Genomic DNA, 22,631 nt, shown 5'->3' with positions numbered 1-22,631 from the left:
GCCGTTATTATGTGTCTGGGTCACAGGGAGCTGAAGGCTACATACAATCCTGGACTGTATCCAGTTTGCCGCAAATGCACTGGAAATGTCACCAAATAGTCAATGGTTTGTCCTCCATTATCTGTTCATGGACATTACCTTGATGGAGCAGACTGTAGATTTGATATGTCACAAATTCAGCCCCTCTGATCCTGGTATAATGAAAAACAAAAAACTTATTTTACGAAAATAGTTCACCAAAATGTGTTTCTGAAAACATTTTATGCAAGAAATAGGCTATGCAGTTGCTGAATCTTTCTTCATTACAAATCGACAACGGTCAGTTTAAACGATTTTCGTGAATTTTTGAGAGGCTCCAGCTCCTCCAAAGCGTCGACCTATGAACTTGCACGTGATCTTGACGACAGCAAGCGACAATCTGGGGGCTGGTCGGTGTTATACTTGTAGTGTTGCCACTGTTCCAGGCAAGACACAGCAATAATGTATGGCACTATGTCTGTCTAATCTGACATAGTGACTACACCAAAAAATGGTGTAGTCTGATCCTGGCATAATACAGTGGTCAATGCTGCATTCTTTCTTTCCCGGAATCAAATTCTGTGTCCAAAAAGACATTTCCTAAACTTGCATGGGTAATGTAACTAAAAGGTGTCAGCACAGTGGGATAAATAGTCGGGGTAATAAGTAGAGATCTTCCGATACCAGTATCGGTATCAGGAAGTACTGGAGTTTATGCACCGATCCGATACCACGTAATAAAGCCCTAAAGAAAGTCTACGTTAAAGTAGTTTATTTATGTTCTTTTTCCGTTATAACTGACTGTCAAACTGCATAATAAAAGATAGTTCTGTGGCATTCATTGTTTGCGTTTGTTCATGTTTCACAAAGAGTTTAACCTGAGCCAGACCGACAACAAAAATAGAAAAATCATATCACATCCATACAGGGATAGTAGTATACAGTTGTTAAAACATAATAAAATATATGACACACTGGTATTGGATCAGTACTCGGTATCGGCAAAAAATGGTATCGGACCATCTCTAGTAATAAGAAGGGGACAATTCATCTTGTTCTTCTGCCGTTTCCGCCTTCCGTCTTGTGCCAACACATTTCTCAGTCAACTAATCTGAGCTGATAGCAGTCTTGATGTAGCAAGGTGTAGCCAGGTCAGTTGCAGTTTATTGGTGGTGTTCAGTACTCACACAGGATAATCTACTGTAGTGGAGGGGTTAAAGCGCCAATGTGACATTCACACCCACCTCACGCAATGACTGGCCAGCCGTGCAGAGGTGAGGTTTGAACGTCTCTCTCTGCAATTCAATATTACACTTTTGCTTTATCACACGGGCCTTCTCCTCTTTTTCACTATATCTACAGTTCCCTTGAATAATTTCTTAATTATTTCTACATAAAAAAGACAATTTAGCAAGTGCTAGACCGCTAACTGTTCCCCAAATTAATGAATGCATTGATTAGAGTGGTTCTCAGACTTTTTTCAATAATTTACCCCCTTTGAAATAGTTTTCAGCCAAGTACCCCCTGAACAGCGCAAAACATTTTGGGTAGATATAAAAGCCTATAAAAAGAGGTACAATGCTGCACCTGTTTAGGCTAAACAACAACCTTGTAACTGAAAAACACTTAAATGCTAACCTACATTTCAAATGTTTAGAATCTATCACTAAATTAATTCATTATTAAAGTATAAATATTTTAGGAATCATGCATACAAAATATTTCACGTACCCCCTGCAGTACTCCAAAGTACCCCTAAGGGTAATAGTACCCCAATTTGAGAAACACTGGATTAGACAATACAAAGTAGGGAAATCTTATTTTCTGCCTGCCAAGTCAGCTTTGAGATGTAAAACAGGGGTTTCTCTCAAAAGCAGCAGCTGATTCTGCTGGCCATGATAACCAAGATCTACAATTAACATTCAGTCTGAAGAGCATCTTTGAATCGAGGAGGGAGAGTGGACAGAGATGTATTGTGCAAGCACGCTCACTCACACATGCACGTCCCTGAATGCACCAACACGCACACCTGACAGCTGCACGTTAACCCTCCCTTCCAGCTTATAGGTCTAATTATCCGGTGGCGGCCAGGGCCTCAGTGGGGGGCCTCTCAGTGTATGTGACGCTGTGTGTGTGTGTGTGTGTGTGTGTGTGTGTGTGTGTGTGTGTGTGTGTGTGTGTGTGTGTGTGTGTGTGTGTATCAGTGGGAGGGGGCTGCTGGACCGGGTGGCAGGGACCTGTGATTTGATTTTGAAGGAGCAGATGGCAGGCTGCTGCTGGAAGGCATTTGGAGCATGTGTGCGTTTTTGTGTTTTTAGAACACACTACATAGTATTTTAAGCATGATTTCATAATTTATGAATGCATTTGACATTACATCTATATATATTTCCTATTCCTTTACTTTTTATATAATGCATTTCTGACATGTGCACAATCCACAAAAAGGCCTGTTATCAGTCACGCTCTAAGGACACACATTTATAGGTCAAAGTGCATTTTGTTGCTGTCCAATGAATCCAATGTAACTTGGTGGAAAATCCTGCTAATTGTCAAGCTAAATAAATCATTCTCATCGGATAGACAGAAATTGTTATGACGAAAACGTTTCTTAGACAGCTTTTCTTAGCTCATGAAAAGTTTTGAAAATACATGATTTTTACAGGGCTGCAATGAAATGGGAAACATCCATCAGTTTGTCTAGCCACCAGTATGGCACCACTCAGGATGTGAAAAGAGGTTTATCAAGGTAGGGAGGCTCCATGACAGAGGGATCCAAATGAGTAAAGCTCTTACTGAGACATGTTTGGTCTGGGAGAATGTTACCTCCTCTTCAAGCAGAGGGGGGCAGAGGACAGGGGAAAGTAAAAAGATTAAAGCTAATGCTTTTCCGCTAAATTCTCTGAGTAGGCAGTATTTAGAAATAAAGATTGTGTTGTCAGATTTATTTTTGCACTGGGAATTTATAAGCTTAAGCCTATGTTAACAAAAGCACCTATGGACTTTAAACTGAATTGACTTATTATCATGGACAGGGTATTGTCAGGTGTCCAGCTCTGGTCTCAGGGTCACATCACAGGCTTAATGCGTTAATCTCTAAATTAGACTCTTAATTCAATTCTGAGACAGTCCTGTTGAGGCCAAGAGAGTAAGAAGAGTCTAAAGCAAACAGTCCTTTTTCAAAGTAGTGAATCAGACATTATGGCAAGAACACGCACTCACTGTCCCAATGTCTGTCTGGGTCATTGCTCCAAACTGACATAGAATATAAGAATGAGTGTAACTTTCAAGCCAAGGCTATATGACACAGAATGCAATAAAATAATAGTAGATTCTGAATATTTTAAATTAAAAATCTAGAAACATGCAATTTTGGTTTCACCACTCAAAAGAAGTTAAATTCCCAAAGACTTTACGAGATTTAACAAACTGCCACCGTCTGGCACACCTGGCCAGGAAAAGAAAACTCAAAAGGAAGTTAAAAAAGTGGGCTCCCTCTCGATCTGCCTAATAACAAGCCAGCCTCTTCTCACTTCAAACGATTAGTCAAATTGTCAACTCTCAACATAGTTTTTACTCAATAGCTAGTAAGACAGGATGGACATCACAAATGTATCACAAGCACCAAACTTACTGTACTTAAGCACCCCATAAATGCAACACTCCTCGTGGCCATCCAGAATGTAAAATGCCTGGAATGAACAGCTGGTCTGCATAGCTGATCTAGTTGGAATTTACTAAGAGATGAAAATACAGACACATCAAGGGCTTATGTGAAAGATATGGGACTGAATTACTGTATATATTATATATATTATATTAGAATCTAACAGGATTCTTACAAGGATCATTAATGTGTGCAGCTGTGGGCGGTGCATTTATTAGGCCATGATTTATTTCAGTACCAAGTTTTTAAACATATCAGACATTATTTACCATCTTAGTTGTGTTAAACCATGTCTCCCCACCCATCCCTGTTTACTATAAACACAGATGAAACCTAAGTCCTTGATAGAAAAACACGGGATAGAGGAAAACAGAGTCAGCAGTCAGTCACACAGACGCAACGAACTGAGGTTGCACTGCTTCCTGTGGGTTCAAACACTCCTTTGGCCACAACCCCAATCAGGGATGTCACGCATACTATTATATAATCCTAACAAGTCAAGTCATTAGAAACTGTGCTCCTGTACAGTACTGGCTTGACAGAAAGGATGCTGGGCTGGCCCTGTCAGAGGTGAAAAGCATCACTGTTGTCATGAGTCATTTGTCTGGACTGTCGGTCCTAGAAAGATTCCTGTCAGCTCACAGGAAGCAAACATCAGCTGGTTTGGTTGTCAGATTTAGGATTTTAAATATTTGATGAAGATTGTTCTTTTTTACACCTTGTGGTTACAGAATTTTTTTTCACTCTAACCTAAAGCCCAATTGGGATTATTAAAAAGGTCCAATATGTAATATATTTACTGTATTTAATCAACAAATGACCACAATATGTCATCAGCTATTAAGCAAACATGCTAAGTTGAAATAATATCTCCTCTGAAAACGATGCTTTGAAAATTCCATTCCAAGACGAAATATCGGTTTTTATTTTGGCCTGTGTTTTGTTGTCATCTGCCCAATTTGACACCGGTTTGCCAGAGATGAAACGCAAACACGCAAAAACTAGGGGCTACAGTGATGGTAGCAGCATCTTTCTAAACAGCTGCATGACCAGAGACGTGGTAAAACACAGGTAAATATTAGAGATGCATTTAAAGGATGGAGACAGCTTAGAGCCCAAAAGGACGCCAACTTGGCTAATTTCCTCCTAAACAGGTATGCTAACTGTTGACCTTCATTAATTTCTAGGGCTGTCAAATGATTAATCGCTGAATTTCTATAGTCTATAGTCGCATGTTTCATCACATGATTAAAATTCTATTATTTTGCATTTCAGAACTGTTTTTAAGTACATATTAACAATTGAAAGAAATTCTTACCAGTGTATCTTGATTGGGAATCAAATGAATGCAAAGAAAGTTACTTTATGAACTTGAATTTAAGATTTGTATTTGTTTATTATTTATTTACTGTAAACAAAAGAAGAAAAAAGAAAAAAAAGAAGGGTACTAAAAAACGTTACCTGCTGGCAGGTATAGTGTGAAGTCAGGCACTGAAATGAGGCACCGAAATTTTAGGTCGGCACGTTTTGGTATCCAACCCTACTTACCAGAGTCAATATAGCTAGTGTGCAGTAACTTCTAAATAATTTTGATTACTCACTGATGTCCAGTGATCACCGCTTGATGAGACAGCGTTTGCACTTTGGTTTCAATAACAGATTGGCGAGTAGCACTCTCCAAAATGGTGCTTTGCCTGAGCCCACTAGCATCAACCTGAGTCACGTTAACTGTACTATGCTTAGCTGGTAGGTGGTAGCTCAAGCTTGACGTGCTTCGGTGATATTTTAATTTGGCTTTACACAATGTGCATATGTACGCGTTATGCTTGCAATGCGATTAACGCGTTAATGCTGACAGCCCTATTAATTTCTATCACGGCTAACGTAGTAGTTTGTGCTTGCATTAAAGCGCCCATATTATGCTCATTTTCAGGTTCATAACTGTATTTTAAGGTTTTACCAGAATAGGTTTACATGGTTTAATTTTCAAAAAATATTTTTGTTGTACTGCACAGCTCTCTCTCACTGCTGCAGATCCTCTTTTCACCTGGTTTCTGTTTTAGCTACAGAGTGAGACCTCTTTTCATCTTCTTCTTCTGTACTATCTTTGATTGCACTTGCACATGTGCAGTAGCTCAGATGTAGAGCATGTCAGCTAGCTAACTCTAGAGACAGTAAAAGAAAGCCTGTTTCTCCAACTTTGGTCAGTTACAAGGCAGGATTAGCTGGCAGACTTCTAAATGAGGGCGCACATGTAAGTATTTCTTTTGTAGATTATGGTGAACTTGTGTGTGTTGTAGCAGTGCTTTGCTATTGAGAACGACGTAGCATGCTAGCGTTAGCGTTATTAGCGTTTGATTTTGAACAGCTCACTAGGAGACTGAAGGCAGGACACATTCAGAAACCGTATCTCACTCAAAACAGCATGGATGGATTTTTTTCAAAGTTTGTATGTGTGTGGAAGCACCAGAGACACAAAAGAACACCCCAAATCCCAGAAAAAGTGTTTTTTTCATAATATGGGCACTTTAAATTAAATAGAGTACATGAGTTAGTTACTCACAAAAAAATTGAGACGCCGGTAAAGTGATCCCGACTGGTGCTAACGCCGCCATGCTAACAAACGTTAAAGGCCAACGTTACTGGAGGACCGGGCAAGCCATGGCTGCTTACAACCATCATGACGGACATATGACAGAAACCGCAACTTTAACTTCCTCATAATGGAAACATGCAATTTAAAGTAACCCTGTAGCCTGAATTGTTGGATTGGGACACAGCTTATGTTCTCTACAGGTCGCTCTGCAATGTATGTAACGTTATGTTACGTTATGGAATATTCTTGTGGCCAACGTTACCATCGCCAGATTCAAGGTTATATGTTGGACTGTATGATTCCCACTTTGTTACAAACTGGCATGCAACCATAATGTGTGATACAGTGTATGGACAAGCTGTATAATGTGGTAGCCGACAGTGACCTGGGTACAGTTGATCGCAAGGTCGCGGTCTTTTTTAGAAGTAGTTGTTGTTACATTTAGCCGATAAAAGGTGACTGTCAGCCGGGTACAGAGCACCGCGAAAGCGCAGGCTTTTATGGAGTAATCACTGGCAATGAGAGACTAGCATCAAGCTAACATTGACATAGTGGGATGTTGGGTTTAGCGTTAGCAACCTGGCTAAGCCTGTGAACTTTGACGCTGGGGAGGAGGGGTCGGGGGAGACTACTCTCTCCAGTATTTTGAATTTGGACTTCAGTAACCATTTTAAACGCTAGCTGTCAGTATAACATATTGGGCATTTAATAATCAAATAAGGGCATTTTATCAATTATCAACACCCCTGTATCTGTGTAGTAGTCAATTAAAAAAAAATACACAGCAGTTCAATCCCACTGAAAATGTAACAATACATACAAATAGAAGCCATACAGCTGATAAAGTATCCACTGTAAAAAGTTACTTCTAGCCAACTACTTTTTCTTGATATTATGAATAAACACAACATTTTTTGAATAATTAACAGCTGTGTTTGGAGCAAGGCAGTGCAAAGAGACATGGCCTTGTCTACTTACATGAAGAGTTTCAAAAAATGTTTAAGTGTGTAACAGTTAGCTGCATCCAAAGTAAAACAATTCAGAAGTTCTTTAATTTGAAGCCAGCTGCATGACATATGGGAGCAATCTTTTATTTTGATTTAAGCTTGAATAGTCTTTTTTTTTTTTTTTTTTTTTTCTTTCATTTGAATAAAAGACCCAAACTTAATCAATTTTATTATTTACTAATCTAGACAAAGTCCTTCATGTTTGTATTAAGTGCTCTGCCAGACATTTACACAACCTTAAACCTTTAGCCTGTCACCAGCCTATGGTCTGTTTAATGTCTTCGGTTAAACCTTAAGCTCCTGCCAAGCTTTGAAAAAAATTACTTCATGGAACTTATTTTTGTAGACCTTTTTTTATGTTTTTAATCCTGTTCTACCTAACTACATATCTTTAATTTCTAGTTTATTTTGACCCTGTACTTTTGTTGCGTTACTTACCTTAAACCACAGTTACGTTAAATAATTTGGTGATATGAGAGTTAAAACACTGTAATTAATAAGAATGATTTAAGACTTCTCCCACACAAGACAACAAAATATAAATGTTTTTGATCAGGGGCACCATGTGTTCAAGCTCACCTCATCTCAAAACACCAGGGACACTCAAATGATAATTTCCGAAAATATTACTATATATGTGCCCCAGATGGATTGGATTATAGCAAAAACAGTCTCAAATGGCTTAATATTGATGGATATGGAAAAAGGCCTGAACTCTTAAGTGTATTCATTAGTGTCTTGTTGAAATAATCGTGGCGTGTAATTATGTATGGATGATAAAATGGGGTGTAATTACCTAGACTGCTGACACAGCTGAAGCCTATAAATCACAGCATTTTGGGGAGATAAAACCTTTGCCTAAAAAGCTCAGCCTAGCTGTTCCATCTGGTTGTCATATGCACATTATATAATCTCATCTCACTGAAAACAATACAGCTAACTCTCTCCAACTGTCATGTAATTTTAGTAAGTTTAGTGAGTTAATGGATATTGGCCTTGTTTCACTGGCTGGTTTTGCTTGAGTTTGCTGGGTGATTACCAGAGCTGCAATTATCATCCAGTCCTTTAAACTACAACACAGATGCATCATAACAGACTCACCTGCTTGCCCTCCAAAGTGTACAGTCTCCTCACAGCTCCAGAGTCCAACTTGATTGCATCTGTGATGTCAGTGAGCACCTGGTCGAAGGAGTGTGCCGTCTTCTTGTTGAGCAGTATCCGTACTGCCTTGCGGGGTTTGACACCGTTGCGGATGACTGTGACTAGTTTGGGTTTGATGAAGTCCTTGGACTCACGCTGCAGCTCGTTCTTCAGCGTGATGAGAGACGAGAGGGAGCGTGATGTGCCGGTCTTGCAGCCCACCGACCAGTTGGGGTTGACATTCTTGTTGTAGTCCACACGTCGGAAGGCTTCATTTGAGGCACACACATAACTCTCACCTGGGGAAAGAAATAAGTTGGTAGAATTTATCTCTTGCCAACCATATCCCCATCTAAGACATTAAAAAAATATTAAATCAAATATTGTGAAAACCACATACAGGATGTATCAGAATTCACATGACACGTATGGTATGTATCATAAAATACGGCGTCCACATGGCATTAGAAGAATCCGTGGAACAACAAACAACGTTCCTCAGTTGAAACAAAAAGGCACATTGAGAGGCCAGGCCAGTGTAACACTGTCCTCTCTCCCTTTCAGCTGTTGAACTGCTGCATTGGCCTTCCTCCAAAGCAATGCATTTTGTTTTATCTGCCAGCATTCCTTTCCTACAGTTAACACGCAAATGTTTCCCCTGAAGAACAAAGTCATGTGACAAGTACAGGGGCTTGGCCGATACATGAAAACCACAGCAAGAATGTCTGGTGATTGTTTTGAAGTCTGAGCATTGGATGAGAAACTCAATGCTGTTCTGTTCCACTCTAAGTAAGAGAGAAAGAAACAGATACTTCATGCTACAAGTATTTAAAACAAACACATGGCTGTCTCTCAGAATCAACTTGTGCTTAACAGACACTTCCAAAAACATTATATATTAAATATACTGTAAATTCTGTTCTAGCAAATATCCAGTGTTTTTCAGTGAAGATATGTACAGGGCTAGAGGGAAAAGATCACACAATGTCTCATCAAAGCTATCAAAGAAAAGAATAGCACTCACAAACTGAGAAAAGTTTGTGATTGTGAGTGGCGAAAAGGGGACAGAGTACCCAGGGCCCTCATGTGAGGAGGGCCCAAAAATATGCTAGAATGAATAGCTGTGGATGTGGGGAGGGGCCCATAGAAAATGCCTTTCTACAGGGCCCAGAATGTTGTGCTATGCCCCTGGTTATCTGATGTGTGTAAAAACAAACGAATGGAGCTGCAGTGAAAGAAGGCCATGAGACGTGCGTCCCATGATACCTGGTTTTATTAAGCTTGCAATTAACCAAAGGCTAATTAAAAGGCTAGGCCACAGCTGGGGGGACTGAGTTATGGCTCAGAACTAAAACAAAATATAACTGGGGCTGTCATTCATTTGTGGGACAGTGACAGAATACTAAAATGCCCTCAGATGGTGACTGGTGACAAGTCTATTCCCTAAGGTGCAGGGATGTCAGGTGCAACATCCCTTGGTGGTGTGAGGGGAGCCCCAACCAGCCGCCACTGGCTGCTGTCCTCATGTGGACAACAGATGAGGTCAGCCGTAATAGAGCTGTCTAACCAGTCCGGCAGTTTTTACTGCAGTGGTCGCACATCTGTCACCAATCCAAAACCCAAGCGATGGCAGTGGGACTCATAAAACAGGGTTAATATTAAGGCAATATATCATTACCAAAACAATGAAGTGACCCCATGAATCAATGATAATCTTAGCATGCATAGTCTTCTATTTTACCGACTTGATATTCACCACTCTAGTCAAAGGCATTGGACCAGTATGGCCAGCACACTACTCGTTTCCCTGGGCAGACATACCATTAGGCCACATATTACAGTTTATACCAAAAATGTTATTCCAAAAGTTTATCCATGTCCTGTTTGTTCTTCAATCCAAGAAATGATCACAGAGTAAAATGTATAGGCCTATTACTACCAAGACACATAGGACCATCTATCCATCAAGCATATATTCATGAGGCAGCTCAGTTTTAGCCTGGAGCCATACACCAATTTATTAAAACACAGATATTGAAATCAAAATGATTTAAAACTGAAATTTACGGTGGCCGACAGGGGCAAACGGCCTGCAACTTCATAAAACACATGCAAATAGACAAAACACAAGCAAATTAAGAAAACAACTACATTAATTTGACAATACATGTGCAGCATTCAGCAAACGCGCTGCATATACACACACAACACAACCAAATATACAAACGCGCTGCAATTAAAAAATTATGCAAAAAGAAAAGCAAACCCCGAAAAAAGAAGCAAAGCAAAAAGAAAAACAACTTAATTAATTTGACAACACATGCGCAGCATTCAGCAAACGCGATGCAAATACACACAACACAACCAAATACATAAACGCGATGCGAATAAAAAACGATGCAAAAAGAAAAGCTCACAAACCCGAAAACAAATGCAAAAAAAAAACGCTGCAGTTCATTGTTCAATTTTAACATTTTCTGGGATCGCAGACATCTTTTTAAAACAGATGGACTTTTCCTTAACAAGCCAGGAGTAAAGGTGTTCACCTCTAGCCTACTTTACTTTTTGCACCACACATCTACTCCCTCGGCCAAGGACACGAGACAAGATAAATCAACACAAACAAAACAAGAGGAAGACACAACAAAGTGCGGCAGTGATCCACCACAGCCCCCACCTGAGCAAGGATTTGACCATGGGAGACCACAGAGCGGAGACAAGAAATCTCAACCCCCCTCTTTCACCTGTCTTTCACTCCTCAAACCCCCTTACCAACCCCGACACCTTTGAGGATCCATCGCCCTCCCCATTCACCCTTTCCCCTGTTTCCCCCTGCCACATGTTGGGGTTCACTGACCGGATGGAGCAGCTGGTAGATGCTGGAATAAAGTTTGCCCCAATGCCTTCTCCCATCATTCGCCCCCAGCATCAAACTGACCCTGTTTTGACTCAATCACTGAAAGTAAAACGCCAGGCACCCCTGCCCCCTCAAGGACTGCAGCGAACTCCTTCTCCCCAGACTGATAAGTATGCTTGTGTACAAAATGCAACAAGCTTTAACTGATATGTGCTGGGTCCAGGCTGCACACCTAGTGGCACTCATGACTCTTTCAAGGACAAGCCTGGGCCCTGTGTATTAAATTCTTCTTCAATCTATGTTGTGATAAGTAATAGAAAAAGAATGGTAAATCTGCCAAGTAAGAAAAAGAAGCACTTAACTGCCAACTTAGCAAATTTAGCATCCATTCCTTGTCAGCAACAACCAGTCCCAAAAAATTATTTTAACACATTAGCACTAGCCTTACTAAATGTCAGGTTTTTGGCAGGTAAATCATTTTTAATCAATGATTTTATTATTAAGCACAATCTTGATTTTATGTTTTTAACTGAAACCTGGTTAACGGTGCTGCTGTTCTTATAGAGTCAGCTCCCCCTAACTTCAGTTTTATCAGTGAGCACAGAGTAAATAAGAAAGGAGGTGGAGTCGCCATTTCGTTTAATGACTAATTCCAATGTACTCAAATATCTTATGGAAACTTTGCTTCTTTTGAATATGTGGCTCTTCAGCTAAGGTCCTCCCCTCGACCTATATTTCTAAATATCTACAGGCCACCTAAATACTGTGCATCCTTCTTTGACGACTTTACTGAACTGCTGTCTATAATCTGTATTAACTTTGATTGTGTAGTTATTGCTGGTGATTTCAACATTCATGTTGATAACCACCAGGATAGAGGGACCAAAGAACTGTGTTGTATTTTTGAAAACTATGGACTGACTCAGCATGTGACGGAGCCCACACACAACAAGGGGCACACTCTGGACTTGATTATCTCGAAGGGTTTGAACATTTCCAAGGTTGTGGTGACTGATGCTGCTCTCTCGGATCATTCCTGTGTTTTCTTTAATGGCAATATCTCTATGCACAAAAGTGTCCAAACAAGGTAATCAGAAAACGGTATATCACTGAAAACACCAATGAATCATTCATTCAGCTTTTTTCCTCCAAACCCACCCTCTCAAGGGTCTCAGTCACTGAGCTTGTAGACAATTTCAACTGTAAAATTACAAATGTTATTGATGCCATTGCTCCCACTAAAGGTCAAAGCTGTCTCTGGTAAGAAAAGATCTCCATGGAGGAATGTCATACTGGTAAGAACAGAAAAATAGTGTCGAAAAGCAGAACGCAGGTGGCGAAAAACTAATCTCCAGTTATCTCTACACTTATAAAGAGAGACTTCGCATTTATAATTCAGAACTGAGGAATGCTAGGCGGTCCTTCTTTTCGGACATAAACAAAATAATTCACGTGCTTGGTTTGCTACGGTCGATAGGTTAACCAACCCTCCAGTACCAGTAGCATCAGAACTTTTATCCACCGAGGCCTGCAATGATTTTGCCACTTTCTTCAAAAGACAAAATTCAGAAAATTAGACAAACAGTCAGTGCTTCCATATCGAATACAGAGTTTGTGTTGTCACAGTGTCCAGGCAAAACAAATTCCAATATGACCCAATTCCATATGATTAAACGTAAAAACCTGGAGGACATTATACAACATCTGAAAACCTCCTCCTGTTGCCTTGATATTTTACCAACAGGCCTTTTCAAAAATGTTTCGAATTGTTTGGCATCAGATCTTCTGCAGATTGTAAACACGTCTCTTCTTTCAGGTATCTTCCCACAGGCCCTGAAAACCGCCATCAAGCCACTCTTAAAAAAGAACAATCTAGACACGTCACTAATGAGCAACTATAGGCCGATATCAAACCTTCCATTTTAAGTAAAATCATTGAAAAAACGGTTTCTCTACAACTCAACCTTTTCTTGTCACTAAACAACAGTTTTGATGCCTTCCAGTTGGGTTTTTGACCACATCACAGCAATGAGACAGCTCTTGTTTTAGGTCTTTAATGACATCCACTTAAACACAGATAGTGGCAAAATTTCAGTCTTAGTATTACTTGATCTCGGTGCTGCATTTGATACAGTCGACCAAGACATATTACTAGACCGATTGGAAAACTGGGTTGGCATTTCTGGCTCTGTACTAAAGTGGTTTGAGTCTTATTTAAAGAATAGAGACTACTTTGTGTCTATAGGGAATTATACATCTGAGCATACAAATATGACGTGCGGAGTTCCCCAAGGCTCAGTTCTGGGGCCTCTCCTGTTTAACATCTACATGCTTCCACTGGCTCAAATTATGGAAAACAATAAAATAAGCTACCATAGTTATGTGGATGACACACAAATTTATATAACCTTATCGCCAGGGGACTATAGTCCAATACAACAACTGACTAAGTGCATTGAACAAATTAACAACAGGATGTGCCAGAATTTTCTTAAATTAAAATGACAAAAAAACTGAGGTGGTTGTTTTTTGGAGCAAAAGAGGAACGATTAAAAGTCAGCACTCAGCTTCAAACGACAATGTTAAAAAGAACAGACAAAGCCAGAAATCTTGGTGTAGTCATGGACTCAGACCTGAATTTTAACTATTACCGCCTATTACCACCTTAAAAATATATCAAGGGTTAAAGGACTTATGTCTCAGCAGGATTTGGAAAAACTTGTCCATGCTTTTATCTTCAGTAGACTTGACTACTGCAATGGTGTCTTTACAGGTCTCCCTAAAAAAAAAATCAATCAGACAGCTGCAGCTGATTCAGAACGCTGCTGCCCGAGTTCTCACTAAGACCAAGAAAGTAGATCATATCACTCCAGTACTGAAGTCTCTACACTGGCTTCCAGTGCCTCAAAGAATTGATTTAAAAATACTTTTGCTGGTTTATAAATCACTAAACGGTTTACGGCCAAAATACATTTCTGATCTGCTACTACACTATGACCCACCCAGACCTCTCAGGTCGTCTGAGACAGGTATACTTGTTGTCCCCAGAGTCAGAAATAAACAGGGGGAAGCAGCATTCAGTTTTTACGCTCCACATATCTGGAACAAACTCCCAGAAAACTGCAGGTCCACAGCAACTTTCAGTTTTTTTAAATCAAAGCTAAAGACCTATCTTTTTGATGTTGTCTTTCTTTAAATAACTGTTCATTTGTTATACTGAAGTGGCATTGATGACACTGTATGACATTCTATAACTGCTCTTTAATGTTTAATTTCTTATACTGCACTGTAACTTTTATTCACGTATTGTATCTCACAGTTCTTATACTGCACTGTCAATTTTATTCTTGTCTTTTATCTAGTGGTATTTAAGAGACGGTCTGCGAGTCCGCTATTAAAGTGATGGTTCGGAGTAATGTCCCCCTAGGGTCCTTTGCACCATGACCTCGAGCCAAACACCCCCCCAGAAGCTTTTTTCACCTGGGTCGAACATTGGGAGAGTTAGCGTAGAGTAGCGTTATCAGCTGAATAGCTTAGCCCAGGGGCTAATGGATCCGAAGTGTCTCTTAACATTACCCCACTAATAATGCCCAAAATTATACCAAACGTCTACAGTAGTACAAATAGGTTATGCACTCATAAAACGATGGATTGTAAAGTTTGTAAGTACACCAGAAGTTTATGTAAATAACACTTGCCTGCTGGCTGCTGCTCTCTGCTGTTGTTGTTGCTGCTGCTGTAAGACAAGTGCTTAGGGCCGTCAAATTACAAATTACAACACCGAAAAGAGATGCAACAAAAATATTTATTAATTTAACTTATTTTTTAAAGTAAGTGCTGTAGAATAACTAGCAGGAGACAAGTTATAATTGAGGTAAGTTTGGAGACATTACCTTATTCAATCATTAAATTAAATATTTTTGTTGCATCTCTTTTCGGTGTTGTAATTTGTAGACGGCCCTAAGCACTCGTCCTACTGCAGGTAGCAGCAGCAGCAGCAACAGCAGCAGCAACAGCAGCAGCAGCAGAGAGGAGAAGCCAGCAGGCAAGTGTTATTTACATAAACTTCTGGTGTACTTACAAACTTTACAATCCATCGTTTTATGAGTGCATAACCTATTTGTACTACTGTAGACGTTTGGTATCATTTCGGGCATTATTAGTGGGGTAATGTTAAGAGACACTTCGGATCCATTAGCCCACGCGCTAAGCTATTCAGCTGATAACGATACTCTACGCTAACTCTCCCAATGTTCAACCCAGGTGAAAAAAGCTTCTGAGGGGGTGTTTGGCTCGAGGTCATGGTGCAAAGGACCCTAGGGTGACATTACTCCGAACCATCACTTTAAGAGACGGTCTGCGAGTCCGCTATTAAGAGACTGTCTGCGAGTCCGCTCCAGGTTTTTGACAAGGTTTGCCGAAGAAAATAACTTAGCCTTGTGGTGACGATCACATTGAAAAATAAACAGTAATTTCTAATACTGCACTGTAAATTTTATTCTTGTTTTTAAATGGTTTTTAATTGTTTCCTAACTGCTCTTTAATGTTTTATGTAAAGCACTTTGAATTGCCCTGTTGCTGAAATGTGCTATACAAATAAAGCTGCCTTGCCTTGCCTTTTGTAGCTTCTACCTGAATCTTGTTTCACTTGTGTGTTCCCATTTGTATTTTCAATTAAGTTACTGGTGATGCAAACCAAACCTTACATTAAAGCCTTCCTCTGGCAAACCGAACTGGGATGCTTTTATTGTGAAGAAGTTATAGGAAATGGTTTGGCGCAACTACCTCCCCTAATATGGAAAAACCCTACGAGTTGACTGGTTGGCTCAGTAATCCCATCCAGCCATAAGGGACACACATGTGAATGGTGCTTATTGGGTTTGCACACAAAAGAGCCCCAGCAAGCCTCAATCAATGGAGGCAGACTGCTGAGCTGTGCAGTAATGTGCTCTCTCTCTGTCCATTAGATGGGTGAGTAAACAAGGACAACAAGACACTGGTGCACGGCCCACCTGCAGTGCATCTCACGTCGGAGTCTGCCCAAATAAAAAGAAAAACTTTCCCACTTACCCATCATGTTATCAAGATAGTTTGCCGTATTTGCTGATGTTTTTAGATATCTGCCTCTGAGACTTCGGCCACTACCACAATACAATTGGATTGAATGGAAATTCAATTGAGGTGCTCACAGTATTAAAATCTAAATCTAATCTAATTCTAAAACTCAATATGAATGTGACTTTCCAGAAACAATGTCCCGGTTTCTAAGGGTAATCCACAGCAGCATGTTGCAATCAAGGTCAGAGATGGTCAAAACTGTCCCCAGGGAGGTCATTGAATTATCCAACTGGAACATTGTTGCTGACGGTTTTAAAAGTAGATTTCTCAATACTTGGAGCACCATGAAGGAAATTCCATTCACCCTTCTGTCAACTTCTAACTGCAAACACCCCTACTGAGGTTCTTCAGGAGAACCAGCTAATTTCATGCTGTGTTCATGTAATATGGGATGGAAAAATTACATGCTTATGACTTGCATGAGTTCAAGTCATCGGACAACTCAAGACGGTTGTGTGTTTGCAAAGTTGGCAGTGTGAGGGTAAATGAATTGTACATTGACAATATAACACTTTATACATTATATTTGGTTTCAATACTTTGAATGATGGACTGGCTGATGTGAGACATCCCACTTTCCCACGACTTGATGTGAACGCCATTTACAGTACAGGTTGAAAATGTGTAATTAAAATAACTTTGATATTACATTAACACTGCATCAGCTGCAGACATCTCAAAACCCTGATTAAAAAAAACTTAATCTGCATTCCCAGACAATACTAGGAGTAAAAATGTATCTTTTTGTGATTGGACCCTAAAAACAAAGACTCATTTAGCAACAGTATCCTGTACATGTAAATGCAGAAGTGCAATTACAGAATGCTCTCGATCACATCTAATGCAGCAAAACAACTTTTGCTCACATTACCAACTAGTGACGATACGGAATTCAGATCAGGCACTGGCCTAAATCTTTCCCGGTCACTCAGGGGATGGGGCTTAAGAAATGAGTGTAGCACAGAGTCTAACGTTTTAGGAGGATGTGAGATGAAAATAGACCAGTATACGAGAATAATGACTGCAGTAAGAGGTCAGTGGATCCTAAGTGTGTGTGGCACAGCCGTAACCTCTCATGTTCAAAGAGGATTGCAGGTAGGTTACAGTGCAGACAGACACACACCAAGACTGAACATGAAGATTAACTTATTACTGAGTGGTCACTGTCCCTGCAGGGTAACACTGCAAGAATAGTTAACTTGTATGCTAATGCAAACAGTCCTTTCAAGTCCTACTAAATTGACTGACTAAAATGAGCGTATATCTGTGACTGCGTTAGAACTTCACTAGTGACTATTCATTTTAAAATTCAACTTTTAACTTTTAATTAATAAATTACTTTCATATTTTTCTAAATTTTTAAATCAAATTTCCGGTATTCAACACAAGTATTTCAAACCCCAGCACTGCAAGCAATGAACAGATAATGGATGGGGGAGGGAAACCATCTTTCAAGCCCCAAGGGTGAGATCAATTTAACAGACTTTAACAGCCAATAGACCCTAAAACAACATACAAATTCATCCCATTCAGTCCCAGGCAGAAATGCACTAGAGCTACACAGGGAACTTTCAAGCCCACACAAACTCAGCTCACCACAAATACATCCTAAAGAGGGGACAGAGTGAAAGAGTGCAGCTGAGATCAATGGGCACTGATTCACATTAGCAGCAGCCTATGCAGAACTAAAGCTGCACTGAGGAAGTCTTCTTGCAAGGCACTGGGTCAAACATGTCAGAACAGTTATGTCAATGATGCAAATGATGCAAGGGAGGCCGTGCATTGCTTCCATTATACTGTAATGTCCTTCAACGATAATTTGATAGTATTAAGTACAGTAGATCTCTGCACAAAGGTGCAATGATCTCAAAGTGACTTTGTCTGGCGGAGAAAACTTCCATGATTAGCAACATAGATATTAAATACACAAAGTAGACAGTGCTTTGAGTGGCCTTTTAAACTTGTGGCTTAACTTGCCTGAGGCTATATCAGTGTATATTTACATGGACCATTTGCCAATACTCAAGGGAGAACCTATATTTTATCAAATTAAATTGATTCAGACATGCCATTGATTGCATGTCTGAATCAATTTAATCAAGTATTGAGCCTGTTTCATGATTTGTAGACACATGAGGGGGTTGCTACATCCATGATAACCCTTACCCTCTACTAACTCATCCAGACTGGTGATTCTCCTGCCTCCATCCAAGGCATATAACGTCCGGACTCCTTGGGGAAGGTTGACATTGTCCGACAGGGACCTTGTGAGCTCCATGAGCAGAGCATCCAGAGACCTGAACCGGTCGTTAGACACGGCATACACCAAACCTTTAAAATATCGATCTCCATTGCGATAAAATCGCACCTTTCTTGCTTTTTTCTCGGACGTGAGGGACTGGAGAGTGCGTGTGCGGTAGAAACTACAGTGCGCACTGTGCGCCGGGCTGGGGACCAGACCGTTGCCTCTGGAGCCTGACTGGGACCCGGAGCCCGAATTGGCCCTCGGTGTCCGGTGCGGCTTCTCTCGTTCCTCAAAGTGTTCAAATTCAATACTTCTGCTGAGCGACATGTTATTTGGCTCTTTTTCTGCCTGATTAAAACGAAATCCCAAACAGAAGAAAAAAAATACAACTTTTATCCAGAGTGCTTAAGGATCGATGCGCCTGCAGCCGGAGGAAGGATACACGTGCGAGTCTCCAGTCTGCGATCCCGTACTCTGTGTTGCTGCACCGGTTGCTCGTGACAAGTCCAAACGCTAAAACACGGCACTCCCCAAAATAAGAAACGAGTCGAGAAATAAAAAGAAAATGAATCCCGTCCTGACTGATCCGATGAATTGATTTCTCTACCTACAATAATAGAGCAGGAGCAAAAAATCCAAACGCCGGGATTATCCGGTTGAAAACGTGTCAAATAAGGAGCAGCTGGGTTTGACAGACATTGCAGTGGACCTCCCGGTTGGCTTTCAAACAACGAAGCAATTTTACAAAACTTAAGCGCACCGCACCAAGCACCAAACACCGCAAAGCCGCCTCCTTCTCCACCTCACACCCTTCCTCTGACTGGTCGGTCGCTTAAACTGTCAAATCAATGGATAGTGAGAGTGGGGGAAGCCCTCCCCGCCTCAGGGTCCTAATGCTCTCTAATGTTCTGCTAATAAATTCACGACCTGGAAACAATGAGGTCTACACACTCATCCTCGATGACCTAAAATGTGTTAGGATACCAGAGAAAGTTTTTCTTGGATACACATACATAGGTAGAGTCTGTACATTGTGGGTGACAATACAGAGTTTTTATTTACTATAGAAATATTATAATAGGCTATAGGGGTATTTCATTTACATTCATTCATTTTGGCAAATTAATTATGTGTCAAAAGCAGCATGCAAAAAATATGTCATTATTTTATTTATAGTGGCTAAATTATATCAAAGATTTTCTATTTCTGACAGTCTCTGATGATATGTCAAAGCAAATATAGCAAATATTTGTTCATATCCCTATGATAACAGTTGAAATCAACAAGTTGTCTAAAGTTGAGGGTTTTACTAAAAACAACTGAAACAGAAGCTGTAAGACAACGATTATTGATAAAAAATCTGAAAACAATGTAGATAACTTACTACTATAAAGGATGGATAGACCAAATGTCTTGTAAAAAGGAGTTCCAAGGAAACTAAGGTGAGATTCACAATAGACTAGTTACACATTTAGCTTCATTGTCCATCATGCCAGAAAAAAAAGAAGCTATCATTAGGCCTACATAGGAAGTAAAACACAGTCTGTAATCTAGTAAGTAGTGTTGTGTTAGCAACACATTGTAAGCCTCGGACAACTTGCTAGCTTAGTTGAAACGTCTAGTTTGGTTAGCAGTCTATGGTTAGCAGCAGTAGGCCTAAATTACGAAACAGCTGTATTATAATAGTAGTAGTAGTAGTAGTAGTATAAGACTAACTACATATGCTCCAACAGGAGCATTTGGGGAGTAGATGAAAGATGATTAATTTGGACAAGAATCTGACATCCATGGACAAAATGGTCAGCTGAACTGCCGCTGGTATGTAACTGTGCCAGTAGGGGTTGCTATAACAACACAATGTTAAACTGAATAAAGAAAACCAACAGTTGGTGACAGAATATTCTCACTAAAAACCCATTTGGAGAAGTTAACTGCAAAATTGAAAAAGTGTATACCCAAAAAGCTACTAAAAATGACATGACATGATGTTTGAACAGTCAGGTTTGAACAGTCAGCTAGTAAGACAAAAATGAATTGCACTCAAGGTTGCTAAATTGCTAATTGAGAGATTTATTGATCTATACATAAGATACAAGCACAAAACAATCACACTAAGTATATGCATATAGCATACACATAGAAAGATACATACTGTATACATACGTAGACAGTTATGTTTGAATCGGACATGAATAAAGTATGGCTGTGTTGCAGAGTGCAGCAAATACTAAGCTGTGCTTTCTGTGTCTGCCAAATCGTGAGCCTGGATTATACTGTACAGGGCAAAGCCAGTTTTATTCACCACCTGGCTGAACCTCATCACCATTCCCTGCCAGGCTCTTACATACCTGCATCACTACCTGGTGCAGTACAGCAAGGATCTGAGCCACACAGTCACTGCAGCTTGCCAAAAAGCAGGGCAAACAGTAGTAACAGGCAGACTGGAGATGATTTAACCCACTTTTTAACTACAGTAGCCTAATTCCTGAAGCCAGCATAACAGAAACTAATAAGCTTATCTTTGTCACATTTTTAAGGTACTCATTAGGGACAAGACCGATTTTGAAGGCCAATTGGAAACTTTTTGACCATAAAAAAGTAAAGTCACATATATATATATATATATATATATATATATATATATATATATATTAGAAGAGTTCCTTCATAAATGAAAAACCATAATTTTGTCTATGAGAACTGATCCTAATTTAAAATACAAGACAGTTTTACCCTGCTTTTACAAACATGACTAATGTAAACAAACCTTGAACAACATCAGCAAACAGTAACTTTTTAGTGGATGTCTTGTGTTAGTTGTTGTTACATAATAATATAAAATCACACAGTAGTGTCAAAAGAACAAGAAAAATCACATTACAAACACATTATCACAGATCGTAGTCTGGCTATAACCAGACCAAGCTCAATCTTGTATTTGAGGAAGGAAATTAGGTTTTGAGTGAACAGAAACTAAATAATGTAAGTGACCTCATCTGGCTAATTTTCCAAGGTTTTATTAATGTATTAATCATTTTTTTTATTTGCTCATTTTATTCAAATCTATATAAATACCATCAATGAGCAACATCTTAGGAATTCTTCAAACTGAAAGCCAGCTGTGTTAGATGTATTGTTTGAGCAGCCTTTGTGGGAGGAAGTCGCGGAGCAGAAAGCAAATAGGAAATACTATTCCCCCGGCAGAGGGAAATCCTGTACAGAATGACAAAGCAGAAAATCCCTCATCCCTCTTTCTAAATTAAAAGGTTGGCGATAAGACTTAAGCCTTCTCTGACTGTATATAATACAGTTTATGAGGGATTTGGGGAATAATTCTCCTCAGGCATTTGTGTGAAAATCACTTAGCAAAACAATCCACTCTTAAAGAAACAATGCAAAGCATGTGATGGTTGTTTTGTTTTCATGAGATCAAGGTTAAACTAATTTCTGTACAATCTGGGGAAGTTGAAAGAGAAAAAGAAAATACTCCAACGCCCTCTAGTGTTCACCAATGAACACTAAATGAGGGGGATGGGGAATTCTGTTTTGTTTCAACTATTAGAAACACAGATTTCTTACAGAATATAAAATGATTGGGAGGATGTGTGAACATTTGCAATTAAAAAGTGACGATTCAAATTGATTGTTCACATGAATGAAACTTTGTTTAAAAAAGTCCAGATCGTTGAATAACAATAAGATACAGACGCAATGCAAAGCTTTATCCTGGTTACTCTAGGTGCATTTTAGTGGCAGAGCAATACTGAAATAGCGACAGCTGGTCATTATATAATATATAAAATAATAAATAGAATATATTAAAAAGCCACATAGCTTTTTAATATATTCTTCTTTTTATACGCTTAAGATTTATGAAGTTTATAAAGATGCAACAGGCAACAGTCCAAGTATTTTACTTAACTTTCACTAAACCAAAATCCTCAAAACACATATAGCTTGAAGGGGCAAACTGTACTGGTCCT

The 22,631-nt window shown here is 39.6% G+C and overlaps 1 protein-coding gene across 6 annotated transcripts in view; it reads right to left on the bottom strand.

Annotated features, from left to right (window-relative positions):
- The window catches only part of dclk2a (doublecortin-like kinase 2a), a 53,258-nt gene extending 33,760 nt beyond the window's left edge, over positions 1 to 19,498 (bottom strand). For 4 of the 6 annotated variants that reach the window (XR_003693908.1, XM_028593443.1, XM_028593455.1 and 1 more), the window contains exons 1-2: positions 18,570 to 19,498; positions 8,390 to 8,727 (exon numbers count right to left, since the gene is read on the bottom strand). Coding sequence is in view for 5 of the 6 variants with exons in the window: in XM_028593443.1 (XP_028449244.1) it covers positions 8,390 to 8,727; positions 18,570 to 18,975 (744 nt within the window). In the remaining variant the exon portion in view is untranslated. The remainder of the gene's footprint in view (positions 1 to 8,389; positions 8,728 to 18,569) is intronic. The other 2 variants (XM_028593449.1, XM_028593477.1) reach the window with 1 other exon arrangement.
- Positions 19,499 to 22,631: the final 3,133 nt, after the last annotated feature.

Source organism: Perca flavescens, chromosome 2 (assembly GCF_004354835.1).
Source record: "Perca flavescens isolate YP-PL-M2 chromosome 2, PFLA_1.0, whole genome shotgun sequence".
In the NCBI taxonomy this organism is placed as follows: Eukaryota; Metazoa; Chordata; class Actinopteri; order Perciformes; family Percidae; genus Perca; species Perca flavescens.
The sequence above is the reverse complement of the archived record's forward strand: the minus strand, read 5'-3'. Positions and strand labels throughout refer to the sequence as shown.